The 16,729-nt window shown below is 33.5% G+C and overlaps 2 protein-coding genes across 3 annotated transcripts; both read left to right on the plus strand.

Annotated features, from left to right (window-relative positions):
• The first annotated feature begins 1,919 nt into the window (after positions 1 to 1,919).
• LOC112501275 (transcription factor HHO5-like) lies at positions 1,920 to 4,979 on the plus strand. The gene is made up of 5 exons (XM_025104988.1): positions 1,920 to 2,384; positions 2,739 to 2,977; positions 3,083 to 3,470; positions 4,149 to 4,225; positions 4,452 to 4,979. Exons 1-5 carry the CDS (start codon positions 2,165 to 2,167, stop codon positions 4,740 to 4,742), a joined length of 1,215 nt encoding a protein of 404 aa, XP_024960756.1. The 5' UTR covers positions 1,920 to 2,164; the 3' UTR covers positions 4,743 to 4,979.
• Positions 4,980 to 11,123: 6,144 nt separating this feature from the next.
• On the plus strand, positions 11,124 to 15,141 carry LOC112501142 (la-related protein 6C-like). 2 transcript variants are annotated; one of them, XM_025104811.1, is made up of 10 exons: positions 11,124 to 11,558; positions 12,312 to 12,393; positions 12,640 to 12,734; positions 13,043 to 13,114; positions 13,191 to 13,270; positions 13,346 to 13,424; positions 13,587 to 13,634; positions 13,713 to 13,781; positions 13,881 to 14,009; positions 14,779 to 15,141. In XM_025104811.1, exons 1-10 carry the CDS (start codon positions 11,208 to 11,210, stop codon positions 15,019 to 15,021), a joined length of 1,248 nt encoding a protein of 415 aa, XP_024960579.1. In that variant the 5' UTR covers positions 11,124 to 11,207; the 3' UTR covers positions 15,022 to 15,141. The 2 variants fall into 2 exon arrangements, with proteins under 2 accessions (XP_024960579.1, XP_024960580.1); XM_025104812.1 differs by lacking the exons at positions 13,191 to 13,270; positions 13,346 to 13,424.
• Positions 15,142 to 16,729: the final 1,588 nt, after the last annotated feature.

Consider the following 16,729-nt stretch of genomic DNA (forward strand, 5'->3'; position numbering starts at 1 on the left):
ATAACTTTCTTACAAAGATAATCATTAATTATTTTGTTAGAACTCGATAATTATCTTAATTATATTTTAGATTTTTTATATTTTAAAATGAGATGTTTATCCTTTATTTGAGTATGTTTATCTGCAGTTAGTTACACAAATTCAAACATGGAGTTTTAATAAGTTGTACTTATTCATAATTTACTTGTAATCTTGAATTTTTAGTAATATGCATCAATATACAGTACTTCACACACAAAAAATGGTTTTTAAGAGTTTTTGTCAAATGCTTTATAATATAGTATAGATTAGGGTAAATTGTACGAAGTGTTATTATTAATTCTATATAAAATGTGTTGGTTTGGGATGGAACAATGACATGTACAGCTCAGAGTTCAAGTCGTATGGTCGCATTGTAGGAGTTACTACTCTTTTGGGGATTAGTTTACTGTGGACAATGGGTTTTCGAGTCAGTTATCTAGCAAACCACTGTAAACCTGATTTCTCTCTTACATAATGTTTTTGAAGTCATTCAAGGATTATCAGTTACAAATTCCTTTAACACAGATACTAAAATATGCTGTTGAATTATATATATAAAAAAATTGTATTAGAAAGTACGTACCTTTTATAAGCAATTTGTCTTTTCTTAGATTACTTTAAAAAAACACTTTTTGTTATAACAACTTATATATATATATATATATATATATATATATATATATATTATCTTCAACCTAAAAACATGTAAAAATCGTTGTAACAAAATCATCCCTTTTAAAATGGTGTTTTACAGTTGAGATTGAGGGAACGTTTCTCATTGGGGAAGCACTTACTTGCAAAGGAGATTGCTCTTAATCACATTATCGTGTATCGGCAAGTGGTTTAAAACTCGATAAGCAACTATCTGTAAGACTCATTTCTCACACTTACTGGATAAGACTCTCGGTCTTGTCATGACTCTTATAGGGTAAGATTCTCATCTTAGTCATGCTCAATCAGTAAAGTAATCATATTAGTAAGCGCTTAGTAACACCCTTGAATTTAAGCTATGGTGAAACTTAAAACACTACCAAAGTAACCACAAGGGTGGTGCCTGATTGGTTTGATCTTGGCTAAAAATGTCAAAAACACCAGGAGGTCTCAGGTTCAAATCCAAGGAGGAATAAAAATCCTCTTGTGGCCATGGAGGTTAAAATACGGTGACTCCGGGCTATCTGCAAAGCAGATGGTCGCTCTAAGATTAATCGGCTCGCATAACGGGTTGGATATCCAGGTTAATAAAAAGAAAAAAAACACTACCAAATTACTAAAGTGATTGTAAACAATTAGTTGAGGATATAAAAGTATGATGCCCATGCCCCATGCCCCCCATTCATGTGGGGGCAGACTAGGAAGGGTTGAGAAGAGTCTTATGCATTCGCTCAACCGATTTTCATAAGTAGATTTTTTTTTTCAGGTGTACCAACTAAACTTTGAAGGGTGCTGCAGGATATTAAATAATACAAGGAAAATCATCCACAAAACCGAAAACCCCCTCGAAAAGGTGGAATTTGGTTAAATTTAAAACACATCTAGTGACTTTGCGGGTATTTGATCCACCTTAAAGGTGCACCCACTTAGCTAAAATCCTATGTCAGTCGCTGATTCCAGATATTTGCAAGTTCAACCATGAACGCTCTTAACAAACATCCGAATACGTACTCTTCGTCTGTCTCGATAAAAACCAACGACAAACGTTTGCTAGATGCTCCACCGAAAGTGTAAGATTAGTCGGATCGATAATGCATAAAAAAATGAATCAATGGACTAAACCTGGAAATCGACCGAAATTGAGGGACCTATTTGTAAATTAGTAAAATGAAAAGATGAAATACGCGACGAGCCGAGTGAGTGACAGATGTGCATACACATAAACACAATTACACACTGTCAAAATCCGGCCTTGTGAAAAACAGAATCTCAGAGTTTTCATTTCTCCATCTCTCGATAATTAATCCAACCCACAACCCTTTAGATTCCTTTTGTTCTTTATTCGATCTTACCCTGCAAATTTTCTCCATGTTTACACAGAATTAGAGCTATAGAACAAGTATATATAGATCATCAGTACCCTCTGTTCGTCTTTGGGTTTCAATTTTGATCAATAAACAACAAATTCAATCGGAAAACGGAGAAAGTTTTGATGGGGAGATTGAATCCGCCTCCTGAGCTAAGTTTGGATTTCAAACCCACTTTTATCCCTAAAACGATTAGTCAATTTTTGGGGGAAGTGGCCAGGATCGGAATCGTATCTGAGAAGATATTGAAAGTTGATGATTTTGTTAGCAGATTAGAGACCGAGATTAGGAAAATTGACGCATTCAAACGCGAGCTTCCTCTCTGCATGCTTCTGATGAATGATGGTTTGTTCCTTTGTTTTTTCCCCTTTTCAGTCGAGTATTTTATAGCTGGGTTTTACTTCTCTCGACAATTTGATCGATGAATGTGTTTTTTTTACAATTCAATCGCATCTGGAGTTAGGGGTTTCTATGTTATTCAAATTCATAGATGGGTTTTCTGATTTTGTCTAATGGTATTTGATGAACAATGTATACCTCCACTTTGATGACTTGATTAGGTAGGGATCATTCTATTTTTAAATGAATTTTGTAGAACTGCACGAATTGGATTGTGATTCTGAAGATGTCTTCCAACTGTTCGATGATTTGTTTAATGCTACTTGATTAACACTAATGTAATGATTTTGTTCTTTTCAGCAATTGTTACTTTAAAAGAGGAATTAATGGTGTTCAAGAAATCAACAAATCAACCTGTACTTGAAGAATTTATACCCCTTAAGAACACTTGTGATGATTATCCAAAAGTCGAAACCGACAGCGGTGATAAGAAGAATTGGTTGAGCTCTACCCAACTCTGGAACACGAATGAGAACAATTCGGACACAAATCAAAACCATATTCCAAAACAAAATTCAATTCAGCAAGCAATTCTAAAGGTAAAAAAAGAGAAAAAAGTTATGCATATTGCTATACAATGAGTTGTTTTTCATTTGATCATGTGTATGAAACTATTCATTTATGAATTTATATGTTTAATATAGAGAGCTGATGAAGAGCAAGATGGGATGATTGGTGATCCATATTGTGGAAACTCTGGGAGAGAGTTCATTCCGTTTAAGGGATATTGTGGGTTTACGGTTGATGATACAACAAGGAATGAAGATAAGGAAGAAATTCCCGATTCTGGGCTTTCTCTTATCGCTCCTGGAATCAAGAATCCAATGAGGGGAAATGGTTTCTTATCGAAAACCGGTGCTAACAACGAACTGGTTCCTTGTTCTATACCCGATGTTCAATCAAATATACGGATTGGTGCCCTTCAGCCTCAGCCACCACAACATCAAACATCTAGGAAACAAAGAAGATGCTGGTCCACGGAGTTGCATAGGCGCTTTGTCAATGCACTGCAACAACTTGGAGGCTCAAAAGGTTAGTCCTTGAACAATGAATATTAGTTTCATGTCAAAATGCTAGATTTTAACTCAGACTCGAAGTTATGCAGAGACAATTAGGGTAAGATAGTTATTTCTGTCATTCCTACTGTTTAAAACAACAATTCAGCCTAATCCATACAGACAGCTTAATCTATGAGAGCTTAATGGAAAAACAACCAAGCAGCCCTTGGATCATTGCTTGTTTAAAGATTTGATCATATCTTGCTTTATGATAACCTTTCTAGCATATAAAACTATTAATAAGTAAACTGCAACAAATCCCATTTGAGATATTCCACGAAAGCCACAAGATTTCCATATTGCAGTTACCAAATTGTATTGTGTAGGCATAATTACAAATTGTGGTACTAAATTGAGTACTTATTGAAGGATATTACAGACATTTGACAAATCATTAAACAGTTCTTTGAAACTGAGTGCCTAGTCAAATGTTACAGTTTTTATGGAATGGATGTAGATTTTTAAGTTGATGTAGAATTTATGAGAATGAATGCCATGATACTATTAGATATTCCAATTTATGTATTACCATGTTGAATTCACTCGATATCTTTAAGGATCTTTCTATGACAAAATAGAAATTATTGATGATCATCCCTTCATCCTTGACCATATATAATTCTAAATAAGATTGGTTCCAATCATCTTGCAGCTGCCACCCCCAAACAGATTCGAGAGCTTATGCGAGTAGATGGCCTCACCAATGATGAAGTGAAGAGCCATTTGCAAGTAAGCTGTTTTTCTAATTTGTATACCCTTTCGAGCTTTTCCCATATTTCCATTTTGTTGAAGTAAATATTTATGTACGGCAAAATTCATACACCCTCCTCACTTTTAGTGACCTCCATGGATACTGCTGGGCCGATGACCATTTGGTCCCATATCTCCATTGGCATTTAATTCATTCTACAAAACACTAAATGCGCTCTTTTTTGTTCTTTTTTTTTTTTTGTAGAAATACCGGCTTCATACACGAAGGTTTCCATCCTCCAACACATCCTCAGATCCATCTGGTGTTGGTTTGGGAGGTTTATGGATCCCTGCCCAAGATCAGTATGTTGTTGAATCCTCGAAACATATAAATACTCAATCGGGTTCTCCAGATGGGCCGCTCCTGAACTGCACCACCGCCACTGGCGGAACCTCCACAACTGGTGGTGACAGCATGGATGACGGAGAAGATGAGAAATCTGAGAACAATTGCTGGAAAGGTCATGTTCACACTTCAGCCAAAGATAATGTATAAATCTTTACATATCTTTATAGATAAATAGTATATCGCGGGATTAATTAATGTAGGAGAGAGCTCATAAATGATTAAAAACACTTACAAAAAAAAAACTATACAGAAAAAGAGTGAAAATTTTGCAGGAATAGTTCCTTTTTTCACTTGTTTTTGCTCTACATTTTCTTGGATTCTTGGCTTCATGTTGTTTTTTTTTGAGATGAGAAAACATGATCATTAAGAATGCAATATTTAAGCATATTATATTATTCCCCTTGTGAAATCTGGAATCTATTGTCTGACTGTAACTGTAGGTGGCTATTCACAATTCCATCAGGGTATTTTGGTAATTTTACAAATGGAAATGTGGTGTGATTATGGTCTTCTTAGTGTGTGTAGATTTAGTAACATGCAGAAGGGTACAAGAGTGAGTATGGAGCAAAGAATTTGGCTTTTGAGAATGGGAAAGGCATCCCATGAGGAGGCCTCTTTGCATTTTGGAAAGGCCACTTTTCATTTCTCTTTGCTCCCTTTTGATTTATGTTTTTATATTATATTATATTATCTATATTATTTTTATTCATAAATTATTGTTTATTGTTATATATTATTTAAAATTTAAGATTACAAGTAATTTTGCTTAGGTTGTAACTTATTAAACCACCATTTTTAAATTTATGTACTTTACTGCTGATAAACATAATCAAATATAGGATAAATATCCATTTTAAATATAGAAAATCTAAAATATAATTAAGATAATCATTGATTTCTAACAAAATGTTTAGTTATTATCTTTATAGAAAATTATATTATTAAACCAAAATTAATCTATACTATATTATAAAGATTTGACAAAAACTCTTAAAAGTTATTTTTTATGCATGAAATACTGATTATTGATAAATATTACTTAAAATTTAAGATTACAACTAATTTTGCGGAAGTACAATTTATTAAAGTTATATTTTTAAATTCGTGTAACTAACTGTTGATAAACATGATCAAATACAAGATAAACATTCATTTAAATATAGAAAATCTAAAATATAATTAAGATAAACATTGATATCTAACATAGTGTTTAATTATTATCTTTATGAAAAATCATATTATTAAACCAAAAATAAATTACTTTGTTATTAAATCTAAATTAAATTAGAGAAGTTACACCAAAAAAAAGAGAAATATTAAATAGTTAATTTGATACTATTATCAATTTATTTTCTTACAAATTTTTATGTTATCTTCAAATTGTTATTTTAATTCAAAAACAAAAACATTATCACTTTCTCAAAACCACGTAAAATCGTATTATATTGATAGAGACAAAGAATAAAAACTAAACATTAAAATTGAGATTTATCTCGCTGCACTGCGCGAGTACCCTTCTAGTATTAATAATGCGTCAAACCAATAAAATGAATATTTACTTTGTACCGCAATATATATCTTTTAACCAATGAATCAAACCATTATCGTCACAGGAACAATAACTCCCTCTTGATAAAACAAGAGCGAAACTATTGCTCCTTTTTTAGTACTCAGGTTAAAATTTATTTTTTTACAGAAATTACCTTTACTCTTTCCAGTAGAATTTTCTACGGAACCCCAATCTATAAAATTCTGGATCCATCACTGCTTTTACGTGTGTGTATAAAGATATATAAGACATTGATTTTTTTTCTTCTACACTCTAAATCGCTCAGAATGCTTGGCTCCAAAGATCAAAAGTACCAGGAGTTCCCAGGTTCAAATCCAAGGAGGAATAAAAATCCTCTTGTGGCCACAAAGGTTCAAATGCGTTAACTCTGGACTATCTGCAAAGCAGATGATCACCCTAAAATTAGTCGGCTCACATAATAAATTGGATATCCAGATTAATAAAAAAAAAAATCATTCAGAATCTTTTAAAAGATGGTTCCATACATTACCATCGTTTTCAAAGCAGACAAAGCAAGACAAGTCCCACAAAGATGCCCCATCAATATCATCATCCTTGTGTATTTCCAATAATACCCCTTAATTTCCAAACCATCCAATTTGTTAATCATACCTTTTAACTACCATTCAAACCAATATTTGGAGCCATCCTTATTCCCTCATGAGAATATTTGATTTCTAATGGATAAGCATTCAAATCATTTCAATGGGTACCCATTTGACAATATATTCTGTTAAATAATTCGGTTTTCGGAAAACGTTATCCGCATGTTTTTAAATCAACTCATCTGTTTGTTACTGTAACTTATCTAGGTCGAGAAAGTCAAATAAATACAGTAAGATACGTATGGATATGTTTTTCAGTTATTTTTTGGGTATAAAAATATCTGAATAGAAAACTATCTGATCTGAAACAACTATACAGTACTTGCTGAAGAATCTTACACGGAAAAATATAAGAAAAGTGGTTTAAAGATTTGATGAATCTTGAATTTATTGCAAGTTATTTGATTCCTTCACGAATCTCCCACGAAATTATTTCAAAAACTAAAATAAATTAAATAAAAAGTATAAAAAATTCTGATATATGTGATTTACGAATATCAACTTAATGCAAATAAATTATTTTAAATAATAGTAAAATGACAAAAAAAGAATCTTTGAGACAAATTTGACCCCAGGTTAATAGGCCAATCTTTTGGTATCCGTGGGTAGGATTGTCTTTTTGTTGTTATTTTTTATAAAGATTTATGTAAATATTTTGTTTAGTAAATTACGAACTTGGTCCCTATGGTTTGTTGAAAATAACACTCTTCGTTCTATAATTTTGAAATTACAAGATGATCATTGGAATTTGAGCAAACACTTTTTCTTCTTTTATCTTTTATCCAATTAAAATCAGTATTATGATACTGATCATTGTGGTTTCTTATTAGATAAATGACAAAAAAACGATAAAGGGATAAAATACTCTACATTTAACGTAATTTTTTAACGGCCGTCAGAGAAAGAGACCAAAACTGGACGTTTTTTACAAACCATGATGACCATCTTGTAGTTTTGAAACTGTAGGGTATGAAAATGTTATTATTAATAAACCATAGGGGCCAAAATTGTAGTTCACTCATATTTTTATTTTTTATGTTTGGAAATAAATTGTGATGTAAAAATTAATTTATATATTTGAGGGGACAATTTTAATTAATTTATGTGAAAGATGCCAATTTGGGTAATATTTTATTATTAAATGATCAAAAAAGATAAAGTAAATTAAAGTTAATTAATATAAAATGGGTTAAACAAGCTAAAAGTCAATAATTTTGTGATTTAAAATACAATAACTGATTTAGTATCGAACAGATGTCTATGTTATTACGAAAGACCAGATATAGAAGTCAATAAGGATCTGTGTAACGGTTTAAATATTTTACAGTATGTTAGAATATATTTTGTTACGTTTCCATCCTATTATAGTTTTTTCCGCTCGTTATAATTAACCATAATATTATTATTTACATAAACCACAAGGGTGGTGCCTGATTGGTTTGAGTTTGGCTCCAAAGAACAAAAGTACCAGGATGTCCCAGGTTCAAATCAATGAGGAATATAAATCCCCTTGTGGCCACGGATGTTCAAATGCGGTGACTCCGGGTTACCTGCAAAGCATGTGGTCACCCTAAGATTAGTCGGCTCGCATAGCGGGTTGGATATCCAGGTTAATAAAAAAAAAATATTATTCACATATAAATCCCATGAAATGCTAACCACACTTGTAGAATTCAAAATCCTATATTTGTGGGATTTCAATGAAATCTGAGGGTTTCAAATCCAGGAAATCATTCAAAACAAACATAGGACTGAAACGAAATCCAATTCCAAATCCTATAAACCAAACGAGATCTTATATTTGTCACTGCAATAAAAATATAATACTGGTTTATAGGACGCCTAAGTGTTGAAGTGTCCTTATTGAATGTCTTAGAACTTAAGTTTATAAGACCACAAAATAAAGTGTCATATCTAAAAATGTTAAAATAGTTTATATGACGTTTTTGGGCGTTCTAACAAGTTGTGTAGGACACTTTTAGAATAAAACGTTTTATTAGCTATTTTATAGGACACTTATGAGAAATGTGTTATATACCATCTTTTTATAAGACCCTTGTGTTTGTATGACTCATTTCAAACATTGTCCTATAAAATATCTAATACGACATTTTATTGTTAAAAATTTCTAAAATACTTGTTACGACGTCCCCCAAAAGTGTCATATAAACTTATTGTAACACTTTTAGATGATGCATTATATTTTTTGTTCTTACAAACTTAAGTTTTATAACTCCCTTTGATAGGACACTTAAACAATTTGGACGTTCTATAAACTCTATTTTATTGTATTATGTCGTGACATTTTAATCATTGTTTGACGTAAAAGTTTATATAAATTCATATTTTTCACCCAGACATGGGATCACGTAAGACCAGTTTGTCTTTGTGAGACCCGTGAAACCATTTTTTGCACTTGAAACTTCACAGTGTTTTTGCTATAAAGTTTCAAGTGCAAAAAAATGGTAACACTTTCATATTGTTTTTGCTGTGAAGGTTCGAATTTCTTTTTGCCTTCACAGTGTTTTGTTATGAAGTTTCAAGTATATAAAAAAATGGTCTCACGACAACAGTCTGGTCTCACGACAACAGTCTGGTCTCACATGAACCCAACTCTTTTCATCCAAATACAACATTTTTGACGTACAACTATATTCTGACTGTGTTTTGCTGGAATAATTATTTTCGAGACTTTTCAGAAAAATCTTACAGATTGTTATAATTGTGTAATGAAGTTTTAAATATTGAGAATTGTGACAGATTTTTTTCAAGAATAAAATATTAACATACGATAAATGAACTCATGCACCTTCCTTGCCTATGATGTGGTTTGAATTTTCGATCTAGAGGGAGGCTGGATATACCACTAGACCAAATACCCTTTGATTATAGAGTTTCTTATTTGTCGAGTATTTGATAAATTTAGAACGTGGTCAAAACTTACAGAAATCACGAGAAATTTATGGAATCCGCCTTCAAGGACACCAATGGGGGGAGACCATTTTTTGGTTTACACAGTGGTTTCAGCTATCCCCGTGCGGCAGTGGGGGGGTCCGAGATCCAACTTGAGACCTATCTTGTATTTGGAAAAAGTCTTCCGGTCCCTTTGCCAATTGAGCTACATAACTGTTAGCGATATATTGTTCTAAGATATATTATATATTATAGGTTGGGATTGGAATCGTCGGTACGAGTCTAAGTGGTTTGCTTAAAGTTAAGACGAGTATACGCGATTTACAAAACTCGGATGCATCTTTATAAGAACGAGATGTTTTGATGCTTGCAGAACATGTGTCGGGACGTCAATGAGGATTACATGATATTACAAGTGATATGGAAATCGATATTTTGATAATCAGTATTTACGGTGAGAAACACCTCTATATTTCAGGGAATGATAGCCAATGTATGTGGCGAAAAAAACCCCTATATATTTGTATATTTAATGTCGGAACTAACATTTTTGTCGAGCGGTTGTACCTTTAAAGTGAATCAAAGGCCTGCAAAGTTGTTCGATGTGTTTTTAGCCGAATTTTCCAGTGTTTCAAGGGATTTTTTTAAAGTTTTTTTTGGTTCATTTCGAGGTACTTTTTTTTGTTTGATGTTTCTTATATTTTTTAATATCCCGAAGCACTCCTCAAAGTTTAGTGAAAGCATGTAAAAATTCTAGTTGCGAAAATAAGTCTACGGGATGCATGAGAACCTGCTCGAACATACATACCCATGTGTATATCCTCTTCAAGTGAATATGGTTTGTATTCACATATGAATAAAACTTCAAAGCTAATATGAAAACACCATAAAAGAATTAACAATAAAATGAATATCAAATTCAAAAATAGTTTTATTATAATTAAAATGTACTAAATTTAAATATTATTTTGTAACACGTGAATTTTTTTTATTAACCAGGATATCTAACTCGTTATACGATCCGACTAATCTTAGGGAGACCATTTGCTTTATAAATAGACCGGAGTCATCGTATTTGAATATCTGTGGACACAAGGAGATTTTTATTCCTTCTTGGACTTGAACCTAGGACTTCCTGGTACTTTTGACCTTTAAAGTCAAGCTCAAACCAATCAGACACTACCCTTGTGGTTCACATGGTTTTTTTTAGTGTTGTCATTTGAATATAATCATGGAAATATTATTTTGTAGTTTTTTATTTTTGTAAATAGAAAAATAAATAAAAAAATAAAAGCAAAATAAAGAAGTTTTGATTTTGAGCGCCAAATGTAGAATGGAAATTAGATTACAGTTACCAAAGCCAGAGAAAAGCATGGCATCTTTTTCGCGTCAATGCAAACCCATCACCAAATCTATGTGGGAATGCAAGAGAAACAACACACGGTCCAAATTTTCTTAATGGAGAGAGATTGGATAGGTTCTTCACTCTAATCTTTTTAAAAAGATTGAAAAACTCTAATAAAAATGGCGCAGGCACAACCAGAAGAAAAATTGCAGGAAAATAGAGAGAAAGAGACATCCAAGAAGGATGAAAAAAGGGAAATTTCTAATTCTCCTTCTTTTAAACTCAATGCACATGCTCCCGAATTTGTGCCAAGTTCGCATACCCAGATTCCGGTTTCTGGTTATTTTTATCCCTGCTTTAGTTATCTGGGTGTGGGTGGGAATGATGGCAGTGGATCGGCTGATTGGGTTTATGTTGGTGGCGGTGATCAAGATCAGCAAGTGCAGTTTTTCTCCAATCCTGATGTTGTGATCCCCAATTGTTCGAGGAATTGCCTCACTGAGGATCTTCAGCAAAAAATCATCAAACAGGTCATTTTTCTTGTTATTAACATGGTTACTTGAATAAGTGATGTCATGTATACTTAATTGGGTGTCCGATTTTGCGTTTGAAATGATGTTTGGCTTTGTTTTCTGTTGGATTGCCCCCTAAATTCTCTGTATCTCTAGTCAAAATGAGGTTCAGGCTCAGTTTGGATTGGATTAGCCATTACGGCATCATCTACCTTTGTGTTGAAAAGATGAATTTTTGGTGTGAGTTTGTGTTCTATTGTGCAAGATTGTCCTAGTTTATGTTAAAAATGTGTTCTTGGCCCTGGTTTGTTTTGGGTTTGCCATATGGGTGTCCAATATTGTGTTTAAAATGAGCTTTCCAACCTCAGTTTGTGTTGTACTGGCCATAAGGTTGTCCAAGTTTGTGTTTTAAACAAGATTTGACCTCAAATTGTGTTGGATTGGCCATAATGGTATCTGACTTTGTGGTTAAAACAAGTTTGTAGCCTCAGTTTGTATTTGACTGGCCATAAGTGCACTCGAGTTTGTGTTCAAAATGAGGTTTGACCTCACCTTTAATGCTTGATTAGAGATAAGGGTGTGCAACTTTATGTTGTTAAATAGCTGTTTGTCTTGATTCCTTTTGGATTGGCCAGGGTGAACAAGTTTATTAGTTACAATGAGGTGACCAAATTTGTGTTCAAAATGTAGTTTTTGGTGCCTGGCTTGTGTTCAAAATGAGTTTTGGCCATGGTTCGACTTAATAACAATGAGATTTTACATGGGTAACAGGTGGAGTGTCAATTCAGCGGCCTGAGCCTACTTGCGAATGAATCCCTGGTGAAACACATTAGTAAGGACCCTGAAGGCTATGGTGAGATCAAGAAATCTTTGAAACTATTTGTTTGAGCGTTTTTTAACATTTCCATTTTGGTGGTCCCAGAGGGAAAGTTTTGTGAGGACATCCTACTCCCAGACCCTACCTCTTGATGCTGTCAAAACAAAGACGAGACTCACAAAATGAAAGAAAATAGCACAAAAGAATGAATGATCATGTATATAATTTATAAGATGAGTGCAAATCAATGTGATCAATTAATGAACTTCCTTGTTGTTCCAGTTCCTATATCTGTTATTGCATCTATGAAGAAAGTCAAATCTTGCATCACTAACCATCATTTGCTCGCTCAAGCTCTTTGCTCATCCACAAAGTTGGTAAGTTTTTCACATTTGAGGGTGAGTTTAGTATGCGAACAGGACTGGGCAGGATTGGACTGGACTAGTGTGAGGCCAGAGGATGAACGAATTGTTGAAGGTTTTAAAGCTTTAATATGACATGGGTATTTTAGTAATTTACATATCTTGTCTCATCTCCTTTATTTTTGTTTCACCTTTTTTGGTGGGACAAAAAAGCGGAATATTTGTCCCACTTAATCCTATCCTGTCATAAGTCTAATTGTCGCACTAAAGGACAACAAGTTTTTGTTCTGTCTAGTTCCTCGGTCTAACCAAGTCCTTGCTAGGTTGTAAGCAACGATGGCAAAAAAGTGAGGCGTAAACACCCCTTCACGGAGAAAGACAAAGAAGAATTGCAGGTTAGTAAGCTTGTATATATAATTTTAGATTATCTTGCAAGTTCTTAGAACTTTGAATATTCGATCTGTCATGCAGTCTCGCACTGTTGTTGCTGAGAATCTTCCGGAAGATCATTCTCATCAAAACCTTGAGAAAATCTTTAGTGTGGTCAAAAGGTAGATTTTGGAATCCATGTTTTCTCTCAAATTTCAATCTTTCAAACACTTCGCTGAGTTTTCTCCTACTTCTAGTGTCAAAGCCATTCGTATTTGCCATCCCCCCGAGCCTAATTCTTCACGTTCTAGAGGAGATTATGTTTTTAGTAACAAGGTATTAACCAACAATTTGATTCATTTGGTCTCACTATAACAATATCAGTTTAATAGGACACCAAATGTATCTAAGTGTCCTATACTCCTATAAAGCCGATTTTGTTGTAGTGTCTTGTGCTCCTTAATTACTTCATTAACCACGTTTTCTTATGTTTTGAAGCTCCATGCTTTGGTGGAGTATGAAACTGCAGAAATGGCTGAGAAAGCAGTACGTTTCTATTACAATATCGTGAAAATCTGAAGTTGTCTGATTTCTTAAAATGTTGTTTAAGAAGTTGGTTTTCAGGTTGATAAGTTAAATGATGAACGCAATTGGCGAAAAGGGCTGAGAGTTAGGTTGCTGATTCGACGTTCAGTATGTGATTCAAACGTCTAGTAATTTACGTTATTTGGTTATTTAAAAGATCGATACACTCTTTAAACTGTATGTGAATTATATGAATCAAATGTACAGCCAAAGTCTGTATTGAAGAGCAGGAAGTCGGAGTTCGATGAGTTACTTGACGATGAAAGTGATGAAGCATACGACGCGTCTGAAGAATCTTCTCAAACGAATGTGATTGAAGTTGCTGTCGACAATAATGTAAGTGTGTAAACGCAAAATTTTATGAAATCCCATCTTTGTAAGGTTCATTGTGCTTGCATATACGTGAACCTTGCTGTTGCTAGAACGCATATGGTGTCTGGAGTCCCACTTTGGCTAGACTAGAAATATTTCTTTTAAATATAGGTTGGAACCTCCTCATGTGCTATTCTGGAAAGTAATCTAATGAGGTTCCACATATTCTTGCATGATATCAGATTCAAGGTCTACCCTTCTGGACCACTTGTGTTCGTCTAGCCCCCTCTAGACACTCTGGGATAATTTGTGCCCGTCTAACATTTGTTGGAGGGAACGTGTTAGAATCACATATCGGCTGGACTTGGACTATTTCTTCTCAATATATGTTGGAACTTTTTTTTCTTTGCTCCATGGCTAATTTGGAAAGTAATCTAACAGGGTTCCACATATTCTAACAGTTTCTAGTGATAGATCTTAATGGGCTAATTTAGAGGGTTCCATATATTCTCACAGTTTCTAGTCATAGATCTTTTGGGTAGTGTGCAATGTAGCCATCCCAACCGGAAATCTAATAAATTCCCATTTACTATTAAAGACAAATCCAGCAAAAAGCCAAGGGATTTTTTCTTTTTTCATTGTTCCGATTACCCCTCTTATATTTTTCTGGTTACTATTTCAACATGTCCTTTTAAGTCATTTTACATTGTCATATAACTTATCATCTAGGTTTTACCAGACATGACTAGTTTATCAACCACTGATTCGTTTTGTCTTCCATGGTTGTTGGTAGGCGGAAGAGGGTTCAAGGAAAGGATGGGGACGAGGACGTGGGAAGTCAAAGTTACGCACGCCGACTCATAACGGACGTGGGGTTCTTTCACAATCACCACAAACAAGCGGTTCGCCGTATTCGGAAACATCATCAACCAAACAAAGTAGTCCAAAAGGTCCAAGAATGCCAGATGGAACCAGGGGGTTCACCATGGGAAGAGGGAAGCCAATGTCTCCTCCTGCTCTAACCACCACACCATAACAGATTTTGTTAGGTTAGGTTCATTATCTTCCCCCCAAATAGTACCTTTTCAGTCATCAAATCCATTTGCTGTATTTTGTAATAATGTGTGCTATTTTCATGAATTCTTTTTGTATATTTGATCTTTTATCATATTTTGTTTTATAACGTTAATATAGGACCCTACTTGAGCGTTATTAAAACAGGGTTTTATCTATGAAACTCGAAAAATGATAAGATTGTTGTAGGGAGGGTAATAAAAGCAAAGCAAACAAATCTTGTATATCCCACTCGGAGGTAGGGTCTAGTGGGCCGGATGGGCTTTTGGGCACACGGAAATGGGAAAGTGAATGGAGGGCGATTCTCAAATAGAGTTGAGTGGGGTCGCTGAAGTGGCTAGGGTGAGTCTTCCTACGCTCTAGAGGAAGTTGAGGGGGTTACCACCGTATCCTCTCCTGCTAGACTTGAAATAAGTATATTAAAAAAAAAACTAGAAGGGTACTTGTGTAATGTAGCGAGATACATCTTTATTTTAATGTTTCGTTTTTATATTTTGGGTCTATCAATGTTATAATGCGATTTTATGTGGTTTTGAGAAAAAAAAATGTTTTTTATTTTGAATGAAATATAAATTCAAAGATATTATGAAATTTTGATAAAAATAAGCAATATTAGTATCAAATTAACTATTTATAAGTTCTTTTTTTTTGTGTAATTTATTTAGTTCAATTTTTTATTATGATTTAATTGAATTTTAAAAATGAACTAATTTATTTTTGATTTAATGAAATAATTTCTTTAAGATAATAATTAAATATTCTGTTAAAATTCAATGATTATCTTAAGGGAAATTTATAAAAATAACCGGTTTACACAACCATTTGCCACAAAATAACCACTTTTTAGAGGTTTTGCCGGAATGACCACACGGATCGCCCCCAGGGGCGATCCGTACACAATGGGGGCGATCCCCCCTTAAGTCTTAAAAAAAATTTACTGTTCATTCCTCGTTGACCGTGTTTGACCTCGCCCCCGGGGCGATCCGGGTATTTTTTTTGATATTTTTAATAAAACTGATACGCCATTGAAGTTGTATTTTTTAACTTTTTTAGAACCAAATTTCATGGGTAAAGGTTTAAAAATAAACCTTCATAATTATGGAGAAGCAAAAATTATTTTTATCTGTTTTGGGTTTCGTAAATCAGATATAATATCTGATTGACGAAATTTGACCTCTATTTTGTCATTTTGTGTTTTTTATTTAACAATTAAGGGGTGTTTTTAATAAAAATGGAAAAATACATAAAGTGTGTCTTTTTACGTATTTAATTTTAAATTTCACGGTTTTTCGTTATAAAAAAACTGGATGATAATTGTGGTTACGAAAAAAAAAATTAGTTGATTTTTGGAGAAAAAATCAGACATTATATCTGATTTCGCGGTTTTTCATGATATGACACTTTATGACGTCGATTTGACGATGATTTTGTTTTATTACTTAACGTTTTTGTGTGTCCACAATATCTGATCAATCTTCATATTAAGCTTCCTTCAATGGCAGATTCATAGATTTACATTCAAGAACACTATGAACACATATGAATATTGAGAGGAAAAGTCAATCCTCTCAATTATGGTCAAACCTTCTATTATCAATGTAATCTTACAATTAAGCTCCTCTTTTTCTAATTACAAAGATTAAACCATATTTATATGGTCAACCTAACAA

The sequence above is a fragment of the Cynara cardunculus genome, assembly GCF_001531365.2.
Source record: "Cynara cardunculus var. scolymus isolate 2C chromosome LG 17, CcrdV1, whole genome shotgun sequence".
NCBI lineage: Eukaryota > Viridiplantae > Streptophyta > Magnoliopsida > Asterales > Asteraceae > Cynara > Cynara cardunculus.